At 37.0% G+C, this 24,706-nt stretch overlaps 1 protein-coding gene across 1 annotated transcript in view; it reads left to right on the top strand.

Moving 5' to 3' along the window:
• Window positions 1–24,706, top strand: part of HHIPL1 (HHIP like 1) — an 88,936-nt gene that overhangs the window by 48,801 nt on the left and 15,429 nt on the right. The window contains exons 6-7 of the mRNA XM_074291321.1: window positions 619–764; window positions 19,512–19,593. Of these exons, the coding sequence (XP_074147422.1) occupies window positions 619–764; window positions 19,512–19,593 (228 nt within the window). The remainder of the gene's footprint in view (window positions 1–618; window positions 765–19,511; window positions 19,594–24,706) is intronic.

The following is a 24,706-nucleotide window of genomic DNA, read 5'->3' as shown; positions in this document are numbered from 1 at the left end:
AGACAAAATGAAGATGTAAAATAGACACCAGGCTAACCAAAAGGGATTTGGCAAAGATGGTGTAAGCTATGGGAAGATTTATGGGCAAAATTGTTTGATATAACTTGTTTACTGTTTAGATACAGTAAGGTGGGGTTACCCAAGATCTCCACAAGGGGTAGGCCTGTAAACTTGAGCTGATCCCCACCATATCCTTCCTTGTTTGCTTCAGGGAGTAATCTTTTCAGTACTTCAGGTTTTCTCTGCCAATCCCACCTAGAGATCCATGATTGGATAGTAGGAGGGGGCCAGGTTGTGGAGATTTTTAAATGTCCAACAGAGGCATTTATGTTATGTAATGGGGAGCTATTGGGGATCAGGGATTGGGGAAATGACATGGTCACATCTAAGCTTTAGAAACATCACCTTGGGGTCAGTCAGATGGTGTAGTCAGGAGGACCTGTGTGTAAATCTGGCCTCAGACACTAGCTGTGTGACCTGGGCAAGTAATTTGTCTTTGAGGCAATCAAGAGTTGATGTCACATAGATTTGGGTTCCACGCCTAGTTAGCGCCTTTTACTCTGTTCCAGACTGTGCCATCAGTGACTAGTATTAATGCCATTTGCTTTTCCTCTTTAGGCGCTTGATGTCACTCAGGGAGAACCAGGCCACCAGACAGTGGCAGTACAGTGAGATCTGCATGGGGCGTGGGCAGACATGCATGTTTCCAGGCATGATCAACAACTATTATCAGTACATCATTTCCTTTGCTGAAGATGAGGCAGGTAAAATCAAGTTTCACTGTAGTTTTAGTGACAGAGGCTGATCTTTTCTTGATATCTAGGAGCGGTTTGATGTATTTTATAGTATCTTTCTTCTTAGAAAAAAAAAGAAAAATTATTGATGTTTTTAAAAGAAAATAAGCACAGGATTTCTCAATATGTCTTCTTTTATAACAACAATAAAGAAAAAAATAACCACCAGTTAAACAAATATGACTGGTAGAATGACTGTATTTATGTCTTTATCCAATAAAAAAGGTTCAGTAGCACAAAATACAAAGCCAAGGTGCTATTTGTAGGCTGGGTGAGAGAAAGTTGTTATCTTTGTGATCTTGGACAAATCATACCATATTTCCAAATCTCACTTTCCTTTTTCTTTTTTTCTTTCTTTTACAATTTTTAAATGTTTTTCCCCTTCTTTTTTCTTTAAAGTGAAAGGATTGAACTATTATCTGTGAGATCTTCTGGCTCTGACATTTTCCATTATATGATAGGAGTCAGAAGACTTAGGTGCTGGTCTACTTTTGGCATTGTGATTTTGGCAAAATAATTTCATCTCTCTTGGCTTCAGTTTCCTCAAAGAGGAAAGGAAATAACATGAATGGATATCCTTTTGAGGCCTCTTCCAGGCTTGTGGTTGTAAAGCATGTGTGGGACAGGTGCCAGCTCTCCTTATCCAAATTGATCAGAGACATCTTCAGATACATAGAGAAAGCATTTATTTGGTCCCTGTAGGGAGGGGCCCAAGCACACCTGGGAGACATCTCAGCTTCCAATATGTGCTTAAGCCAGAAATAGTAAAGCTGGTTAAATAGCAAAAGACCCAAGCTTTTTCATTGGATGCTCTAAAAAGGAAGTAACCATTATTGACCAATGATCAATGATGTCTGGTTCCTGGGCCATGGCACTTCCTGCCACTTCCTGAAGCTTAGACCTAAGTTCTCCTAGAAACCTCTATACCTAGAGATCATGTGACTTCTTGAAACCTGGGCCTAAGGCCCAACCTTCCAGCCCTGCAGACCTCTGGGATTAGGGAACATGTGACAACATGTTTACAAGTGGTGTGTGTGTAGGGGAAGTATAAACTCATAGTCTGTTGAGGTTATAGTAATAATAAATATTTATGTCTATCGATCATTGATAATATATCTATAAATAATTGATTTTAATTATTCAACTTAATATCTAAACAATATATATAATTAGATGAATTCCTGAGGTCTGGCCTATTCCATCTCATAGACTTTTTGAGAAAACTTCATTTAAGCAGAGTGCTTCATCTGATTCTAAGGTCCTTCCAGTTTGGTTCCATGTGTTGTTTGAGGCTTGCTTAAGGCCATTTCCCTGATAGACACCTTCCTCAGGGGAAACTCTCTGGTATATAACTGAGAACTGGTGGGATGACTGCCTCTCTGGAAATAATTATTGCCTCCAGGCCTGTAGACATGAGCTTATCTGCAAGGTTTGTTAATGCTAGAGAAGGAATTAAGGAATGTGTTCAGATACCTACTTTCTGTTGAGCAGTGGTATTGAACTCAAATTGAGATTGGAACCACTAAATTGTGCATAAAGATTTCTACCAGAGGCATTATTGACTTAGAAAACCACACATTAGCATTACTTATGTTTTATTATATTTTTATTAATTTTTAAGTATTTTATTTTAATCTGGTTCAGAACTCCAGTAGTCAAGATTTAATGTTTGATTCTAATGCTGTAGAGGAAACAGGTATACTAGAGGGAAGTACTGGACTTAGAATGGGGGTTAATACTCAGGTGTGATAATCAGTAAGCACCACTTGAGAACTTTGTTATCTCTGAGTTTGTTTGGTTTTTAATCTGTAAAATGGATTCATGTAGAGGACCGAAGATATTGGGGAACTCTGAGAAAAGTATACTTGAAGCAAAGATACTTACAGCAGGATGTTTACTCAGTGTGGTTGATGAGATAATGGTTCTCTAGTTCATACTTAGCATGGTGATGTAATGGTTCTCTAATTCACACATACATAGTGTACTGTAATGATGTAATCACACTGAGGTATATAAGGGCTGAGAAGACTGGAAATGAGATATTCCATCTTTGACCATCTCCTGGTGGCTCTCCTGCCTCCTGCACTCCTGCATTAAGTTCTAGGCTAGTCCCGAGATCCTCCAGAGAACTAACCTGGACATTATAGATTCAAAACAAGAGAAGTGATAAAACTCCTCTGCTCTGCTGTGGTCAGAGCACATGTGGCATACTGAGTATAACAGAATGGAATATTGTTCTATTTTTTCATTTTATTATTCTATTTTAGAAAGGATACTAACAAATTGGAACTCATGCAGAGAGGAGTGACCAGAATTATGCAAAGCGTAGAGAATGTTATTAAAAAAAAAATAAGGGAACCGAGGATGTGCAACCTAATAAAAAGAAGATTTGTTAGGAACCAGAGTGAGGGATATGAGAGTTGTTTTCAAGTATCCAAAGGTATATCATTAGAAGAGAGATGTAATTTTCTTTTCTTGTCCCCAAAGGACAGAACATAAAAGCAACAGGAGAAATGAAAAGAAAGCAAATTTTTGCTTGAGATACAGAAAATGTTCAATAATCAGAGTTGTTTAAAGTTGGATGTCTTTAAGTAGTGAGTAGTGAGTAGTAGTCTTTAAGTTAAGAATCACCTGTTGGGAATATTAAAGAGGGGATAATGATTCTTCAAGGAAGCTTATGGCTAGTTGCCCACTGAGGTCATTTCTAGTCCTGAGGTTCTCTGGGATAGTTTTGTGGGATGGTGATGCTTTCAAGAGTTACCTAATAGAATTGTCTTGAACAAACTTGGAAAATCAATAATGTGTGTTACAGCTATTATAAGATGACATTACTCAACAGACATCTTCTCTGAGGGATTTTTAACCCAGGTAGTAGAGATGGGTAATTCATCTCTACCCTAATTCTTCTACAATCTCTCTTCTTGCTCCCTTTTAACATTTGGTCCGATTGAGGATGAAATTTATGTTCATGGAGAGAGAGCAAAGCTTCTTAGACAGGATTAGACCCAGAATGTTGGCTTCTATCATTAGCACCCTGTCTGGGCCAAGTAAAGATGAATGGACCCCTGGAGAATAACTAAGACCTAAGGAAGCATAAGATACTAATATTACCAAGGCCACTGACTTCAGTTGTAGGGTGTTTTGCCTGTGAACACTTGAGCCCAATTCATATGTTGACTTCACTAATCCAAAGATTAAGAATTGAGAACTGAGTCATTTTCTCCAAAGGACCAGGACCAAAGAGTTCATGGCTATGCTAATTAGGCCTATAAATTGTGCCCGGTACAAATGAAGGTCTTTTCCAGCTGATTAAGACAATCATCCCTTTAAATAGCTGGCAGTGCTTTGTGCTAATTAGGCTTAGCACTTGTACATAATTCCTCCCACAGGCATTTCTAGACCTTTTCCAAACTGTCCAGGCAAGACTCCAGAGGATGCCTGTAGGAGCTGTTTGTCCTGTTTTTTATGACTGGAGAGCCTTATATGAGGGAGAATTGGTCATGAGTCTCCTGTGTTAATACCAGGAAGCAACTATGAGGGCTTGTGTTCTATGCTTAGCATCACCTCTGAAATATACTTACTTATAATTGTGGGAAAGGGTGGTTAATTTTGATGCCTTAAGATAAAAAAGAGGAGAAAGATGGAATCATTAGGCAATAGGCCTGTCTTGGAGATGGGGATTGGGTTAGGATTTGTTCTATGGCCAGGGTTAGGGTCAATTTGTGATCCTTGGATAGAGATTTTTTCCCTTGTGCTAAATTAACTGGATCTGACAGGGGGAAAAATTACTTTAAATTCCTTAGCTTTTTGCTTTAGTAACAATCTCTTTTACAACCCCATAAAGAGACTCAGGCTAGAATAATAATATACAAGGCCACAAATCAGTAGGGATGCAATATGTTGTTGTCTTAAGTGAGGAAGGACAGATCAAAAGAAATTATATCCAGAGGCATATAGGTACAAAAGGTGAGGAAAGGAGAAAGGTAATAATGAGGAAATGGTTTTTTGTTTGTTTGCTTTCACTCATTTATTTATTCATTTATTCAATTATCTACTGATTTATTTACTCATTTATTCATCTGTTTATTCATACATTTATTTATCGATTTAGTTATTCATTCATTCATTTATTGATTGATTTATTATTGTTATTATTATTATTATTATTATTATTCCCATCTCAAAGGGGCTGGAAGTATAATAGTCCCAGGGGCTTGAACTCAATACTGACCTTTTTCTGATCTGGGCCAGTTCACTCCTTGGAAGATAGTCTGGGTGTCCCTACCTCCCCAAGGGCTCACTAAATTGTACCAGACTCAAGGTGGACACTCAATAGATTTTAGTCCTACTGTTCTTCATAACTCCCAAGCTCAATCTACCTATCAGCTTCAGTCTTCCTCAATAGCAGGGGCTATATATGCCTCACCTCAAAGGACCATACATTTTAATAGGGGAAACAATTTGGAAATAACTAGGTATGTATAAGATCTGTATAGAGTAGATGGAAAGTACTCTGAAAGATGAAGACACTAACAATTAGGACAGGGCAAGACCTTTTGCAGATGATGAGATCTGAGTGTCATTTTGAAGGAAGACAGGGAAAAGAAGGTGAGGTAGGAGATGAGTCTAGGTATAGGGGTCCAGAGATAGGAGTGCCATTTTTGGGGAATAATTGAATCTTAAAGTGAGTGCATGGAGGGAAGTAAGGTGTATGAAGAACACTATTAGAAAAAGCTTTATGTGCCAAACAGGAGTTTCTATTGTATGCTAGAAATAATAAATCATGCAGAATATATTTCTACAATAACTATACTCCAAAAAAAAAAGGCAAGAAAAATAAAGAAAGTCAAAAATGTATGCTTCAATTTTCATTCAGATTCCATCAGTTCTTTCTCTGGAGGGTGGATAGTGTTTTCCATCATGACTCTTGGAATTGATCAGGATCACTGAGAGTAGCTGTGATTTTATAGCTGATCATGGTACAATATTGCTGTTAGGGTACAATGTTCTCCTGGTTCTATTTGCTTTGTTTTGCACCAATTCATATAAATCTTCCCAGGTTTTTCTGAAATTATCCTCCTTGTCATTTCTTATAACACAGTAGTATTCCACACAATCATATACACAACTTGTTCATCCATTCCTTAATGGATGGATATCCTTTCCATTTTTAATTCTTTGTTATCCTGGTTCATTCTTTGTCTAATATTCCTTTCTAGGAGCCTGTCCTGGATTATCATAAATATCCCACCTAAAAAACTTGGGTATCCCCGAAGTCTTTGTCTTGGTCCTGTTTTCCTTCTCTCTGACTCTCTAGGTCATTAATATCAAAGTCAAATAGAAACAGGGGTCATTAATATGTACCTAAGAATCCTAATGACCTACATATTGGTTTAGATTTTTTAATGTAATATTACTTGTTTTATTGCATTCTTATTTGTGCCAGGTGCATTTTAATTTGGTTCTCGAGTGTCCAGGAGTGTTTAGGGCCACAAGTAGAAGCTAGAGGATCTATCCAGTGTCCATCCGTTTTCTGTTCTAGGTGATCTCATAAGTTTCCATGAATTCAGTGATCATCTGGATGTAGTATATTCTCATGATTTGTAGAACTTGCTCTAATTATACTCCTGAACTTCAATCTTTTATCTCCCATTGCACTTGAACATCCATATCTGTATTGGCATCTCAGGTTCAGCATTCACGATATACCTTTACCTCCTGAATCCCTTCCCCCTTCTCCAAGCTTTCTTCTTTCTATATGGGATAAGGGAAACCAATATCTTTCCCTATTCTTTTTTTTTCCTGAGGCTGGGATTAAGTGACTTGCCCAGGGTCACACAGCTAGGAAGTGTTAAGTGTCTGAGACCAGATTTGAACTCAGGTCCTCCTGAATTCAAGGCTGGATCCACTGAGTCACCTAGCTGCCCCAAAACCAATATCTTTCCAATCATCAATAATTTGTAACCTCATACTGATCTAGTGTCCAGAACAGTGCTTGACACAGCGTAGTTAGTTACTCAATTGGTAGATTGAATGATCCATGACTTTTCTTTCTTAATCATGTATCACATTCAATGCCCAAGCCTTATTGATTCCTCTCCCTTGGAATTTCTCATTTTTATCTCCTTTTTTCTACTTAGCCACTCCCCTAATTTAGGTATTATAGCTTTTCACCTGGACTATTGTAATAACTTCCTCTTTTGGTCTTTCTCCTCTACCATCTACCTTCCATACAATTGGCCAAATAATCTTCCTGAAGAACAGAAAATGTTATTTCCTTTTTTGAAACACTTCAGGAATTCTCCCATAACCTTTGGATAAAACCCTAGCTCCTTAAGCTGGTATCTTTGATTGTTTGGAATCTGACTCCCAATCTTTCTTTATGACATTTTTTTGCCTACCCTCACATCCCTTCTTTTTCCCACTTCCTTTTAGATGCTCTATGCTCCCGTTAAACAACCATTATCTGTCCCCCAAACTCAACTGGCTACCCCTCCACTTCCATATCTCCAAACAAGCCATGCCTAAAAGGACTGCTTGCCATTTCTATCTTGCAAATTCTTATCTTCCTTCAAGGTTTAGCATAGATTTCAACTCTGTGAAGCTTCCCCTGATTCTTCCTTCCCCAATCTCTAGGGGATCTTCTCCCTTTCAATATACTTTGTATTTGTTTCTCTGAATACTTGTTGTGTCCCCTAGTAGAATAAAAACTTTCTTGAAGGAATAGACTATCTCATTTCTATTTCTGCCTCCAGCATTTAGTATAAGGTTTTATAAATTATAGATATTTGATAAATGTTGAATTGAATGTTCAGATCTGCAAAGTATTATTTTATTTTGGTAGCTGTGTAAAAGATAAATGGGAGTTGTGGGACAGGGAAGGAGAGACTAGAGATAGCGAAACTAATTAAATAATTGAGATTGGACTAGGATAGTTTGATTCTGTGCCTGCCTGAAGGCAGGGGGATGTATTATATGACTTCTCAGAAATCTCTTCCCCTTTTGCTGACTGTCCTAAACAGCTCCTCCAGCATCTGCATAAACACAGCTGCATAATTGATACCGTTGGGGTGTGTGTGTGTGTCTGTGTGTGTGTGTGTGTGTGTGTCTGTGTGTGTGTGTGTCTGTGTGTTACCCACACTCTCATGCCTTTGCTCATTCGCTCTACACCCCACCTCCTCAGTCAGTCATCATACTCAATACTTACAATGCCCATCCTTGTGCTGAACAATGTTTAAGGAATTCATTATAAATCTGGAGACAAGGTTAATACTCTGAAACAATAGCAAACAATACCAGACAGTATATAATTACCTAACTACTAAATTGCATAGGATAGCCTATTAATTCAGAGTTGCTCAAAAATAGAATGGATTGCCTCAGAAATTCCCCATCCCTGCAAATGTTCAGGAAGCCACAAGGCTAGACATTCAGGATGTTGGAAAGGATATTTTCTGATCAAATAATCTATTTTCTGAATTTTTCCTGCTCTTTTACAGTGTAGAAAAAAGAATAACAGGATGAGGAGTCAGAAATCTTGAGTTTGGGAGAATATTAGGGTTAGTGAGGAAAAGGGTTTAGAAGAAGCCATTAAAGGAATATGGTATGAGGTATGAGTGTGTCATTGACTAGCAGATTAAATCCATAAAGGAGTTTAGCAGACTAACCAGAATTATGAGGAGGGAGAGAAGACCTCATAGTGGATTTTGTCCTGAAAAGGGCTTAGCAGAAATCTTCATTATAAGCACATCTTTTATAGGGAAAATATAACCTTGGGAACTTGTCAGGGTATAGGGAAGTACGAGGAAAGAGTTGGGGAGATAAAGGATGTATTTTCAGATATTGTAATTATCTTAAAGATATTCTAGGAAAACTTGGTTCCCCTCAGGACTTAATAAAACATTGTGGGGAGTTCCCACCATAGATATCCTAGAGGTATCTTAAAGATGCCTTTCAAGGCTATCTGGGCATATTATATATGGTTGCTTTAACTGTGGTAATAAAACACAGTCTGGGAAACTAAGTTCACAGGATGAGCATTTTAGTATTTCCTGAAAATGGGGATAGAATAAACTGATTTTAGTATTCACATCAACTTGAATAGTAGGCCTTTTATCAGAAATTTTCTGCAAAGATTTCTTAGTCAATAATATTTCTTCTGTTTCTGACTTTATTGATCATATTTATATAAAAGCTTTCAGATTTCCTATAATCTAATTTGGTTCTATTAGATCACCACTTCTCAATTTCCTTTCTGGGTCATCATCCATGTCATGCTCTCTATTTATGGGTGTCCCACAGGGTTCTGGTTTGGACCCTCTTCTCTTCTCTCTTTATACTACTTAACTTGGTGATCTCATTAGTTCTGATTGATTTAATTACCATCTCAATACTGATAATTCTCAGTTCTACTTTTCCTGACATAACCTCTTCTGCTATCTCTAATCTTAAATTAAACTTAAAAGTGTACTTTAAATACTTTTTTTTTTTTTTTTTGAGATTTTACCACTCACACCTTTGGAGTGAGACTACAACTATCATTAGGCAACAGACTTGAGATCTGAGGACCCTCAATTGGGATTGTATAGAAGTGTGGCTCCATTCCTCATGATCTGAAAGAGAGTGAGGAAGTGTTTGGGTCCAAGGAAATTAGCAATCAGGCTCCTCCTGTCAGACTGTGAAAGAAAGAGGGGCTTTTATTTTTGTTTTCTTTACCCTACACATCTGACTTACCTTGTAGTTGGTGGCTGACCTCATGGCTCTTCACATGCAATGTTTCTCCATTCCTCCCCCAGATAACCATCCTCAGGACATTTCTTCAGGTTTAATAACAATCCTTTTCCTGCCTTTCTCTCTTTCTTGCCCCAACTCTTCTAAATCTAAGTATAAAATCCTCTGTTTTCACAGAGTGATTCTTTTTCAAGTTTGCATTTTAATAGGGGACTCTTAGAGAGGTTGTGCTTAATGGTGAAATTTGTGGTACCTTGGTAGACGAGCAAAAAGTTCTATGGCAAGATGACTTTTTAGCACCCCTCAAATATTTTCACAAAGGCAGTGATTAACTCTGTATACGTTTCAGGCCATTGAACACTAGTACTGGTCATCTAATCGAATCTTCTCAGTTTACAGACGAGCAAACTGAGGCCCAGAGAAGTGAAGGTATTTGCCTCATATCAACTTAGTAGTTAGTAGCAACTACTTTTGGAATTAGTTTTGCTTACTCCTAGCCCTGCTATGCTGTTATGGGGGAATGAGGATGAGGAAGGCTTGACCATTAGAAATTTGGATCCTTAAAAATAAAACCAAGTAATTTTCTTTGGAGAAGAATTTCTCCTTTAGAGCTGGTGAGGCTTTAAGTTTAGAAAAATGTGTAACAAAGGAGTGGGGGAAGGCAGGGATCTGTGAGCTGGCGGAGTTGGCTGGGGCCTCAGGTCTTTGTTTCCACTGGGAGAGCCATTCACCAACAGTCAGGGATTGTCATGGGACAAAGCCCATTTGGGCCATTCAAAGCTGCTGAGAATGCTTGGCTAGGTTACCAGGCAACCCCATGCACCCCTGTGGTGATCCCTGCATCCCCATTCCTTACGCCAGCTCAGTGCTTGATGCCAAGAAATCTCTGCAAGTTCATTCCTTCAAAGCTTTTTCTTTTCCTTTGACAGTTTTACAGGTTTTTTGGGTCCCATTCTGGCTGAGCCAGGTGAAGATGGGCGACTAATTTCATTATGTATTTTCCAAAGGGGCAGGGCATCTATTCCCTGGTCTCCAGAACCCACTAGTGCCAGAAAATAATCTGAGAAGTGCCCCAGTTGGAATTAGCATGCCTGTGGCTAATGGGAAGTTTTCATGGTATTTGAAATTCTTTGTTTTCCATGAGGATTAGAGGGTTAATTTATTCTGCACTTCGGTCCTGTGAGGATCAAATGAGATAAAATATGCAAAGTGCTTTGAAACTTTAAGAATTATATATGTATATATAATAATTATTATTAATGCTAATAAGAATAATATTAATAATGGTTTTGTGGGTCTAAAATTAATTACAAGCTTCCCCTTGCCTCCTTACAAAGAATATTTCCCACATTTATCCTTTCTTTCCTATCTTCTCCTTATCCTTCTCATCTTTTTCTCTCCTCTCTTCTGTTCTCTCTTCTTCTCTTTTCCAGATTATACAATGTTGAAGCTTTAAGAGACTTTACAATCAGAAGTACAAAATGTTACAGATTGAACAGACTTAAAAATTATAGAATCATAGAATCTCATCAGAACTGTAAGGAGCTTTAAAAGATCATCTTTAGTTCAAACCTCTTATTTTACAGATGTGGAACTGAAAACTCAAGAGCTTAAATTGGATTTAAGGAAAAGTATAGGGTAGTGACTTGGTGTCAAAAAAGCTGGATTTATGTCACATCTGTGCCATTTATAGACTATGACCTTAGCCAAGGCTTTTTCTCTCTTTACATTTCCATTTTTTGATCTGGAAAATGAAGGAGTTGGACAAGATGATTTTTAAAATCTCCCATAATGTTTTGTGATTCAATGGAGTCAATCCAAAGTCACATAGATAAGAGGTTTAGTCCTGTAAGATTTCAACCTATACTTTTTGTGTTTAAGTAAAGAGTTTTTTTCATGACACCAGACATTCACAGAACTTGAGTATGTTGTAAAAGCTAAAATGATAGACATATATGTTGTAGTGGAGAAAAGAAGATCTGGGCTTAGTTCTGGCTTGATGAGTTGCTATTTGCATGACTTTGGCTAAGTTCCTTAAATTTTCTGAGCCTCAGTTTCCTCCTTTGCAAAACAAGGGTTTGGTCTAAATCAAAGATTCTTAACCTAGGAAAGTCCACAAACTTGTGGTTTTAAAAATATTCTTATAAATATGTCAATATAACTGGCTTCATTTGTAATCCTATATATTTTATTTTATGCATTTAAAAATATTACTCTGAGAAGCAGTTCATGGGTTCCAGCCAGACTGCCAAAGGGGCCATGATACAAAATTGTAAAACAAACAAACAAAAAAAACCTCTTAGATCTCAAAATACCTTTCAACCCTTAAGTCTTCTGATCCTAATATTAAATTTAATTTTATTTTCAGATCTACAATCTCATTTCCATATTTTCTTTCATTAATTTAGAAAGCAATAAATAAATAAATAAATAAAGTCTTCTTAATAACCTTTTTAGTTAAACAAAAATAAATTCCTAAAAACCCATTTCCTCTCAATGAGGAAGTGAATAGCATATTTCTTCATGAGATTTCTGGAGTCATAATTGGTTATTTCATTAATCAGTTACTAAGCCTTACAAAGAAGATTATTTTCACAATATTGTTATTGTAGAAATTATTCTCCTGGTACTGCTCATTTCACTCTACATCAGTTCCTACAAATTTTCCCAACTTTCTCTGAAACCATCTCCATACTTTCTCACAGTACAATAATGTACAAAATAATACATTTATATACCATAACTTGTTCAGCCATTTCCCAAATAATGAATACCTTTTCAGCTTCCATTTATTTGCCAAAAAGAATTGCTATAAATATTCTCAGATATATCTTTTCTCTCTTTCCTTGTTATCTTTAGATTATAGGCCTAATAGTACTATTACTGGGTCAAAGAGTAGTTTGTTTGATCCTAAGATACTGAAGTTTCCTATTCAACCAGGTACATTCAGAAGATTCTTCAATAGCTTGTATGGCCTTGAAAGTTTTGGGGAAGTCCAAATAAAATGAATTTCTAATATTAGAAAAAATCAATTTCTTCTAATTTTCTAGTAGGGTTTTTTACAAATTTTTTGAGGGCTTTTTTTTTTTTTTTGGTCTGTGTTTGTTTTTTATTAAAGCCTTTTATTTTCAAAACATATACATGGACAATTTTTCAACATTGACCCTTGAAAAGTCTTGTGTTCCAATTTTTCCCTCCTTTCCCCCCACCCCCTCTCCTATATGGCAAGTAATCTATGTTAAACATGGTAAAAATATATGTTAAATCCAACATATGCATACATATTTATATAATTATTTTGCTGCACAAGAAAAACCAGATCAAAAAGGAAAAAAATATGAAAAAAGAAATAAAATCAAGCAAACAACAAAAAGAGTGAAAATGCTATATGTAATCCATATTTAGTTCCCACAGTCCTTTCTCTAGGTGTAGATGGCTCTCTTCATCATAAGATCATTGGAACTGTCCTGAGTCATCTCATTGTTGAAAAGAGTCATGTCTATCAGAATTAATCATTGCATAGTCTTGCTGTTGCCGTATATAATGATCTCCTGGCTCTACTCACTTCACTTAGTATCAGATCATGTAAGTCTCTCCAGGCTTCTCTGTATTCATCCTGTTGGTCATTTCTTACAGAACAATAATATTCTATAACATTCATATACCACAATTTACCCAACCATTCTCTAATTGATGAGTATCTATTCATTTTCCAGTTTCTAGCCACCACAAAAAGGGCTGCTACAAACATTCTTGGACATACAGGTCCCTTTTCCCTCCTTTAAGATCTCTTTGGGATATAAGTCCAGCAGAAACACTGCTAGATCAAAGGGTATGCATCTTTTGATAGCCCTTTGGTCATATCTCCAAACTGCTCTCCAGAATGGCTGGATCCATTCACAACTCCACAAACAATGTAAGAGTGTTCCAGTTTTTCCACATCCCCTCCAACATTCGTTATTTTTTCCTGTCATCTTAGACAATCTGAGAGGTATGTAGTGGTACATTAGAGTTGTCTCAATCTGCATTTCTCTGATCAATAGTGAATTAGAACACTTTTTCATATGACCAGAAATTGTTTCATTTCATCTGAAAATTGTCTGTTCATATCTTTTGACCATTTATCAGATAAAGTTGGAGAATGGCTTGAATTCTTATAAATTTGAGTCATTTCTCTATATATTTTAGAAATGAAGCCTTTATCAGAGCCTTTGGATGTAAAAATGTTTTCCCAGTTTTTTGCTTTCTTTCTAATCTTGTCTGCATTAGTTTTGTTTGTACAAAAACCTTTTTAACTTAATGTAATCAAAATTATCCATTTTGTGTTCAATAATGAACTCCAGTTCTTCTTTGGCCACACATTCATTTCTTTTCCTCAGATCTGAGAGGTAAACTATCCTTTGTTGGACAAATTTTCTTAAAATAAATTGTCTATATTTTTAAAGAAAAATTTGTAGAATATTAGTAATCCTAAGATTTTTGCATTGTGATCTATCCTCCATGCTTTTCACTTTGTTCTATATGCTTTCCAGTAACTTGGATAATTCAATGCAGTTTTTTTAAGGCCTATATTGAGATGTTTTTTGTCTGCCATTTATTTTCCTTCATAGAAAATCTATACATTTTTTTTTGGTTCTGGGGATTTTTTGTATTTTTTTAATCTCATTTTCTCTCTCTCACTTTCTTTGCCTCTGTCTCTCTCTCCTGTCTCTGTCTCTGCTTTTCTCCTTCCTCCCGTGTGTGTATTTTGATGGGTGTGTTAAAGAAAATGGTTCTTGTCAATGTGCTCACTTCTCCATCTTGAATCAGTTTCTTCAGGGTTCTATAGCATTTTCTTTTTCTTTTAAATTAATATTTTATTTTTCCCACTTGCATGCAAAAGCAATTTTTACCATTTATTTTTAAAAAGATTTTGAATTCTAAATTCTCTTCCTCCACTCCCCTTTTTGTTCTTTTTGTTCTTCATAACAATACTGTAAGGGATTCAGGATAGAGATTATTTATCCCTGTTTTAGAGGTGAGGAAGTTGTAGCCCAGAGACCTCAAATGACCTGACTAAAGTGATACAGCTAGTAAAGGATAGAGAAAAACATGAGAAGAAATCTTGTGAAACTGATACAAACTGAAATAGCACATGTAGAACAATATATATATATATATATATAGTAACTACCATAATTATAATAGATGAAATGGCTATATGAGTTCAGACTAATTTTAATCTTAGAAAATATTTAAAGAAACATTTCCTTTCATTAGAGAACTGAGGCAGGCAAGGTAAGGTTAACATCCATTTTTAAGAATCACTTTTGTGTCAGACATTTTTCTAAGCAAAGGGAGACAAAAACAAGCAAAGGAAAAGACAGTTGTTGGCCTTAAGGAGTTTGTATTCTAATGAGAGAAGACAACACATAAAAGGATGCTGATGGAGGAGAACTCAGGGTACTCAAGCAGAGGCATGGAAGCAGAGTTCCTAAAGTCAGAAGCACAGCCAAGATGGGAATGAAGCAGGACCAAAATAAAGGCCTTGAAAGGAGGGGCTTCCAAAAAATTATAAAAACCAAAAGCCATCAATGGGATAACAGAACTCAGATGGCAGAAAAATTTTGCTGGGTGAGGCAGCCACGAACTGAGAGAAGTTCCAGGAAGAGGGAAGAGTTGGATAATTGTGGTGATATTCTTAGTATCAGAAGCACAGCTGAGGGGAGAAATGAAGTCAAACTGATATGGGCCTTGTCCCCAAAATGAAGGCCTTAAAAGTGAAATGGGAAGGGATGGCATGGTGGAGGAATATTGTTGGATGGAACTCTCCCAGTCTTCCAGGTGCTTAGAAACTGGGGATGCTGAATGTTACATATACTGTCAAATAAAGTTCCTTTTATAATTGGTTTTGTTTAATTTTTTTTTCCTGAGGTGGTTTGATTAGGTGGGGTTAGAATAAGAGAGAGTTTGTGTATGGAATGGAAGGGTAGGAAATGTAGAGAGGAATATGGAGGCTAACATATAAAAAACAACAGGTATTTATGAAACAACTAAACAACACCCTCTTGATGTTCCCCTTTAGGGAATGCATTTAAAATGTTTAAACAAAAAGGCAATGAAAATATTTGTAAAGAAAACTTTTAGAGCCAGTTTTCCTTCTTTCCTCCCCATTCCTCCCTGCTTTTTCCCCACATGCTCACTCCAAGCTTCTGGGTGCAAACATTGCAAACATATTAGTTACCAGCTTCTTGGACTGTGAATTATGATCCTCAGTGGGTTTCCTGGCTCCCTGAGACAGAGAATCAGATAATTTGGCAAACTGGTTCCATCTAGCAGTGCTAGATATTTAGACTGCCCTCAGGCAAAACTTGGTTAATTAGGTATATGGCAGCCAAGCTTTTTATTTTATTTTAGTTTTGGAGGGAGAGGCAGATGGGCCTTAACTTTTCTTGAGAAAATCTGCCACTCATGCAGGTGGTATTCTGAAAAGATCATGGAAGTCAGAAAACCTGGGCTGCCATCACTAACTTATCTTGTGATTTGAGGAAAAACCATTTCACTTTTCTGGGACCTCAATTTTCATATGTATAAAATGGGGAGAATTATTTCTGATTTATTGACTGAGATTATTTGAACCTCTATTGAATTTCTGATAATGAGTATATTTGAGGATGTGAAAATATTATTTTTTCCAAGCTATAGATCACATTCCAGCTTTTCATGTAACTTTCCCAAATTCAGAAATATTTAGGAAATGAGATGTAAAGCTTTTTTAGATCAGCTCATTCAATCGTCTACTTTAATAGATAAGACATTTGAGGTCTGGGACTTGGGTGTACTTGGAACAATGGAGAAATCATCTTTCTGGCTGAGCTATTTGTCCTTAGTCACAATATCTAGAGCCTCTGCTCTGGAAAAATCAATGCTCCCAGCCCCCATATTTCAGCAGCCTGACTGAAAGAATATTGGATTCTAAGTTAGGAGACCTGGGTTCCAGCCCCTTCTCTTAAACCAACCTTGAATATTTCTTTTGTCACCTATTTCAACTGGTTTCTTTTTTTAATCAATAAAAATTAATTTTAAAAATAAAAGCTTCATGTCAAAAATAGTCACATAAGAAAAATAATAATATATAATATAGTCATTTATATAAATAACTTACATTTATGCCTTATTGCCAAATAGCTAATACGTATTTTCTTGACTATTCTTTGCAGTCATACTCATGAGCTGTATTCAAGAAATCAAATCATTTATTCCTTTAATTGAGGGAAATTTTCAACCAGTTTCAAATAAACCTAACTGTATCACTGCCTCATTTATATTCCTACATCTTTGCTATAAGGATAACAGGAAAGACTTTGTCAAATGGTTGACTGGTTTCTACATATTATTTCTACAATCTTCCTTTGCTGTACAGGTCTAACTACTCTGTCTGAAAGGAAAATGTAGTTAGTCTGGTCTGACCTGTTCTTGATAAAGCTGTGCTAATTCTCAGTGATAACTGCTTTCCTTTCTAGATGTTGACAAACCATCCCTTTAATAATATGTTCTAGAATTTTGCTGGGATTAAAATTATACTTCCTGGTCTACAGATTCCAGTTTCCATTCTTTTCCCTTTTGTGAAAATCAGAACATTTGCCCCTTTTAAGTCCTGAAGCATCTCTCCTATTCTGCAGGATCTTTCAAAGTACTCAGTAATCCCATCCCCACGTTCTTTCAGCACCCTGTCATTTGGGGCCTGATGGCTTGAACTCACCAAGGGCAATTAGATGCTCTCTTATTATTTCCTTAATTACCTTGGCCTTCATCTCCCTACTTGCTGATTTTGTTTTGTCCTCTCCATTCCAAAGACATTTCATCCTGGCAGAGAGAAGAAAAGGAAAGAAAAAAAAAGAGCAGTTCTGTATGTCATCTATTATCAGCCCATCTTCCCTAAGCAGCATTTCCATCCCTTCTGTGATCCTCCTCTTTTCCCCAGCATAACTACAAAAGCCCTTTTTGTTGTCCTTAGCATTCTTCCCCAGACTCAGCTCATCCTGAGCTTAAGACCTTCTCATTCTTTTTCCATTTGTCCCACAGGTCCTTACTTAAGAATAACATCTCAATGAATATTCAGTTTGACAGGTTGGTCATCTGCTGCTGTGCTCAGAATCACAGAACTGTCAGGGCTAAAAGGGAGCTTAGAAATATTGATTTTAACCCTTTCATTTTACCGATGGAGAACCTGAGATCCCAACAAGTAAAGTGAGCCACTCAAGACTGCATAACTAATACATGACAGATTTGGGACTTTTAACCTGAATCTCATTCCAGCTTCAGTTCTTTTTCACTGTCCCATGGCCAAAATGCTGTGATGAATAAGGATCCAGGTTTTCAGATATTATAATTAAGGCTTATTGAGCAGCAGGAAAAACCCTCCTGAGCATAGCTGAGACTACAGAAAGTTATGGGTGAGCTCAGCTATCAGGAGAAGGAGATTCAGATAAGTGGGCAGCCACTGATAAATAGCAGTGGTCAAAAGCTGAATGCACTATCAGCTAGAAGGAAGAATATTATTTCTTGAGAGTCTGGCAGCATATTGATAATAGGTGGCATGGCAACCTCATAGGCAAGAAAGAAATCTTAGAAATAAGCTTCCTATCATTGAAAGTCTTCAAGCAGAGACTAGATGACTGTTAGAGTTTTTGTAGACAGGGTTCATGCTTCATTCAATTCAACAATAAATATTAACTATCCACTATGTATAGCTTAAAAAATCAGGACTGTAAAAAGTAACTACAATATCACAATTTCTAGTTGCAATAAATTTACAATTTAATGTGTGTCTATATGGAAGATATGAAATGTACACAAATAAATGATATAGATTAGGATGTAATTAAATAAAAGAAGATGTCCTGACAAAGGGCTGTAAGAAATTTGACGAAGGAAACAAAAAATACATTTTCTGAGAGGTTTGGGGGATGGAAGAAATAGTATGGGAAAGTTTCCTGGAAGAGGTAGTATCCAAATTCAGCTTAGGAAAAAGGAAGGGATTTGAATGGGCAGATGACTAGGAAAGTCTATTCCAGGTCCCGGGGAATGATTTAAAGTTGGGGGAATGGGAAAAAACTGGACGAAGTGCAGACTAAATGAGCTGGAATATAGGGTCAAGGAAGGAGGGGATAGTATGAAATAAGATTAGTAAATTTAAGTCCGATCATAGGAGAATCATAGGATTTAGAGCCAGAAGGGACCTTAGAGATGAAGCCTCCATATTTTTACAGATGAGTAAATTGAGACCCAGAGAATTAAAGTGACTTGTTCAAAGTTATACAGAGCTGGGCTGCAAACACAAATCTAATGCTTTGTTCTCTACAATCTGTGCTACCTCTCTCTAAAGCTAGGCTAAGGAGTTTATACATTATTCAGTAGGCCGTGGGAACTGCTGAAGGCTTTTGAGGAAAATGAGTGATGCGATTAGAGCAGTCGATTAGGAAAATTCTCAGGCCTTAGTGTGAAGGTTGGATTGGTAAGGAAGTAGACTGGAGTCTGGGAAATGAATGCAATCAATACTTACACTGGAAGCCTTGGTTGTGCTGGATGACTTTGGTGATCCTTTCCAAATTTGAGATTCTGTGATAGGGGAGAGGCAAGGCCAAACCACTGAAAAGATTTATTATTTTTAACTCAGAGAAACTGAGAAGTAACTTGGGTATGGAAAGGATGATATTAGGGACCAGATATTGAGAATAGAACAACAAAGTTGCACTTGATCACATGAAGGAAAGAGACTGGCTGCTGAAAGTTGTGTGAATTCTGTGGTGAGTCTTAAGAGCTCTTGGGCCTGGCTTGCCATAAATGTTCCCAAGCTCAGATATAGACTGAACTCATTTTGGAATGGGTAGTTAAACAGCTATATCTATAAGATTAGAAGAATAAAGGATGTCCAAGGAAGCAAGAAACGGTCATTGCACCAGGTAACATTTTTTACATGTTCCCTTGTTTTTTGTTTTCTCAAAGGAGAACTTTACTTCATGTCTACTGGAGTGCCAAGCGCCACATCTGCAAGTGGAGTCATTTACAAAATGGTTGACACCTCTAGGTAAGGTCAAAAAATAAATATAATATCCATACTCTTGGCTACGATACATTTTTCAGCAGTCATAATTCAGCCTCATAATTGGCAGAGAGCTGGAATGCACTTCAGAACCCTAGAATCGCAGAGCATCCTAGAATCAAAGCTCGATGGCTTTTTCAGGATGTTCCTTCTTCAGGCAGGCTAATTGAACTGTCCGGATTTCATCATTCACAACAGCTTGCTGTGGCTTTCTGTTGCTCAGTCTTGTGCTCAATTCCCTGATAATTGTCTCTTGTGCGTTTATTTGACACAATAATAATTGATACAGGTCACTCATTTCCTGCTCCTGTGCAACCTAGGTTACTAGGCTATTGAAAGGAATCATCAGGGAAAGGCTTAATATTGGCCTATGGTGACAGAGAGCACAATGGTCTCTAGAGGAAAGGCTCTGTTCAGTTACCTGGAAGTTCCATTGGGGCAGTGCCCAACTTGATAAGAAGGAGTCAGCTTTTTTGTTAATAGGGAAGAAGTAGCTCCCGACAAAGAGCATAGACTATTCTTTATCTGGCCTCTGAAGGCTTCAGTATGATTTTGATTCATCAGAACAGCATCACTGCTCTTACCCACAGAATCATATCTGTTCTTGGTTGAGCAAACCTTGAGAATGGGTAAAGACTAGTTCCCTGGTGCTAAAAGGCATTCAAAGGTAAATACTCTTGTATGGATCTAATCTTCAACTGGATCTGTGAGCTCAATTTCTGCAGTTCCCTCTTGTAATAAAGATTGCAACCCATCCATCCTGTATGATGATAATAGTCTGATGGCCTTTACCCTGATCTGGTGACCCCTGCTTTATTAAGCACTTAAAGGTATTCAACCAGGGAAAGCTGCATGAATGTGCAATCTTAAGTCTATTGGGGAAGAAAATAATAAACATATCCTAAAATCAGCTCAAGCAGATTATGAATCATGACATCCGATGTGGGAGAGATCACTTCTCCATGTAGGATCAGGGAAGAATTCATGAAGAAGAAAGCATTGGAGTTGATTTTTTAAAATGACTAGGCTATTAAATGTCAGAGAAAGGGTATAATTTTTATGAACCTGAAATGAACCCTGCTCTGTTGAAAACCATTGTGCTCTAGTAGACAGAGTCCAACTAGGGTTATGTGTCAGGAGACCTGGGTTTGAGTCATGGAGATTTGACATTCATCAGCATATATGACTGCCCAGCTATTGCTTTTTCAGGCATTTTTTCAGGTATGTCCAATACTTCATGACTCCATTTGGGGTTTTCTTAGCATTTCCTCCTCCAGCTCATTTTACAAATGAGGAAACTGAGGCAAACAGAGTTAAGTGTTAAATTAAGGATTTGAACTCAGGAAAATGAGTCTTCCTGACTCAGGCTCAGTATTTTATATACTATGGCACCACCTAGCTGTCCTATGTGACTATAGGCAACTTATTTTAATCTTGGGAACTTCAGGTTTTTCATTTATAGAATGGGAATTACAATACATGTATTACTTGCCTCACAACTTGTAAGGAAAGGGCTTTGTATAATATATATGCTATGCTATATATATATAAATATTTTTATATGTGTATATGCACATTATATATAAAATGATATATATATTTTATTTATATTTATGTGTACAGGTACATGCATACATGTTATATAATTTTATCATATGCTTCTGAACAGAGCTAGAGGAAACCCCCCAAACCTTATCAGCTGGCGTTACAAGAAATTTACACTTGCTAAATCAAACTGGGCCCTCACTGCAGCTAGGCAACCCTATTACTCTTCCTCAGCTGATTTCTCATTCCACTCAAACAGATGCTATTTTAAACCTCTGATTTTTACCTTGAACTTCCCACATCTTATGTCATTTTCTCCCTCTACTTTCTCTGGTGAAAACCTTAAATCAGGGATGGGAAAGTTTTTTTTCTTCCAATGGCCATTTGGATATTTATGACATCATTTGTGAGCCATAAACAATTATCAACTTATAGAACTCAAACAGTGAAGGTTGTTGTACCTAGCTTTCAGCTCAGCATCACCTGCAGTTGCCTTAGCAAATGACTTCACAGGCTTTATATGGCCTTGTAGGCTGTTTGTTTTCCACTGCTGTCTTAAGTCATATTTTACAAAAAAAAATTCTCTCTTCTTCTCATCTCACCTCCTTCCTGATATCATCTTCTATTCTCTCTTCCCTTACCTGATGATGTCTACATAGAGGGCCAAGGTCAAGTCCTCTATGTAGACATGATCCCATCTACTTCTGTCTTCTCTAGCAGATTGCTCTCATCATTAACTCTACTCTCTATTTACTCATTCCTTTCCTGCTGCCTGCAAGCACTCAAATCTTTCCACCCTTGAAAATAACTTTTGGGTTATGCTCAACTTATTCTCACTTATCCACATATCCAATCTGTTGCCATGATGGTATTGTTGTGTCCAACTCTATATGAGCCTGTAGACCATAGCACCCCAATGTGATCCATGTAGTTTTCTTAGCAAAAATACTGAAATGGTTTACCATTTCCTTCTCCAGAGAGTAAAGCAAACAGAGTTTAACTGACTTGCTCAGGGTCACATAGTGTCTATGCTAGATTTGAACACAGGTCTTCTTGATTCTAGGCCCAAGGCTATCCACTGAGCAGTCAAACTGCCTCCTATCATGCCCACCCACTTTCCCTACTGTCTTTCTCCTTCTCTTCCCAATTAAACTCTTTGGAAATGACTTTAAAATTGGTGCTTCCAGTTCTCCTCTAACTTTTTAAAAAATTCCATTATTCAATTGAAACAGTCCTCTCCAAAGTAGAGTCTTTTAATTATCAGATCAAATGGCCTCTTCTCCATTCTCATTCTTCTTGACTTCTCTGTGACCTTTGGCACAGTTTACCAACGTTCCCCCCCCATTCTTTTCTTTCTGTATTTTTTCCATTTCTCTTCTTTCTCTTTTCCTTCCTTCCCCTTTTCTTTCTTCCTCCTTCTTTATCTCCCTTTTTCCCTTCCCTCCCTCTCTCCCTCTTTCTCTTCCTTCCTTTCCTTCCTTCCTTCCTTCCTTCCTTCCTTTCCTTCCTTCCTTCCTTCCTTCCTTCCTTCCTTCCTTCCTTCCTTCCTTCCTTCCTTCCTTCCTTCCTTCCTTCCTTCCTTCCTTCCTTCCTTCCTTCCTTCCTTCCTTCCTTCCTTCCTTCCTTCCTTTCTATTTATCTCTAAATTTTTCTCTCTCTCTCTTTCTCCCTTTCTCCCTCTCTTTCTCTTTCCTTTTCTTCCTCTCTCCCTCCACCCTCCTTTATTTTTCTTCCTTCTTTCTCTTTGTTTGTTTGTTACTTTTTTCCTTTCTTTCTCTCTTTTCCTTTCCTTCTTCTTCCCCCTCCTTCTTTCCCTCTTTTCTTTCTCTTTTTTTCTTTTCTTCTTTCATTTTTCCTCTTTCTTTTCCTTCCTCCTTTCTTTATCTTCTTTCCTTTTTCTTCCTTCATTTTCTTCTTTTCTTTTTCACTTTTCTCTCTCAGTCTTCTTATTTATCTATTCTCTTATTTTTGTTATTGTTTTATTTTGTTGGCTCTTCTTCCATATCATGTTCACTAAATATGGGTGTCCCACAATAATTTTTACTGAACTCTCTTCTTATTTCTGTGTTTTCCCCTTGAAGATGTTATCAGCTTTCCTAGAGTTCAGTTTTCATTTCTATGCAGATGATTCCTACATTTATATTTCTAGTCTCTACCTCTCTCCTGAACACAAATCTCCATTTCCAACTACCTAATGAACCTTTCAAACTGGTTGTCATCTCAAACTCAGTGTATCCCAAACAAAACTCATCTTTCCAGTCAAATTTTCTCCTTGTCCCAAATTTTCTGTGATTGTTAAAGGTTATCACTATCCTCTCAGTCAAGCAGGTTCACAACTTTTGGGTTATTCTCAACTTATTCTCACTTATCCACATATCCAATCTGTTGCCAAATCTTTCCATTTTTGCTTTCACTAACTCTTGTAAACAGCCTCTTCTTTCCACCTACTCAACATCACCTTTTATTATCTCGTACTTGCTCTTTGGTAGCAGCCTTGGTTGATCTCTCTGCTCCAAGTCTCTCTCTCTTTCCCCATCCCCAATTCTAATCTGTCTTCCATAAAACTACACTGTGACCATGTCATTCCCTTACCCTCCTATTCCCTAAACTCCATGGTCCTTTTTATCTCCAGAACAAACAATTGAAAAAAAAGAGCTTTATTTGGTATTCATAGCTCTTCAGAACCTGACCTCTTAATTTTTCAATTTTATTATATTCTACTACATTTCCTGTATTTGGTGATGCAGCGATACTGTCTTTATTGCTATTCCTTGTATAGTACACACCATCTCTCATCTCTGTTTCTCTGTACTACCTGTTCTCTATGTCTGAAGTGCTTTCCTTCCCAATGCCCAACTCTTAGACTCCTGGGCTTATTTTTAAGACTCAGGTCAAGTACCAGTTCCTTCAGGAGATCTTTCCTAGTGCCCAGCTCCTTGTGTTATCTCTAAAGTTACTTTCCATTTACTCTCTGTGACTGACTGGTGTGTGTTTTCTCTCCCATTGCCGTGTAAACTCCTTGATGGGGAAGACTGTTTTGTATCTGGTAGATTCTTAATAAATGTTCATGACTTTTATATATATATATACCTCTCTCTGTGTCTCTGTCTGTTTCTCTCTGTTTTTCTATCCCTGTCTCTTTCTATTTTCTTCTCTGTCTCTTCATATATGTATGTATATATATATAATATAGATATATATAAACAGAGTTATTGGTGTATAAAACTATATACATATATATATATGTGCATACATACATACATACATACAAAATATTCTGTACAAATATGTAGGATAGCTATAGATATTGTTACAGTGCTCTGCCAATTTGTCTTTGTGCCACTTCTATTATACTTTTTATAGGAACTTACAGTGATTTATAGGGAGGTAGAGATGGCATGCTTATTAAATTTGCAGATAACTTGGAGTTAAGAAGAATGGATTTTTCTCAAGTCACTAGGTGACAGAGCCAGAATCCAAAAATATTTTAATAAATTAGAATGGTAATCCAGATCTAATAAAATTAAATTAAATCAGGATATATTTAAAGTCC

The sequence above is a fragment of the Sminthopsis crassicaudata genome, chromosome 2 (genome assembly GCF_048593235.1).
Source record: "Sminthopsis crassicaudata isolate SCR6 chromosome 2, ASM4859323v1, whole genome shotgun sequence".
NCBI lineage: Eukaryota > Metazoa > Chordata > Mammalia > Dasyuromorphia > Dasyuridae > Sminthopsis > Sminthopsis crassicaudata.
Note: the sequence above shows the minus strand (reverse complement) of the source record. Positions and strands in the feature narration are given on the sequence as shown.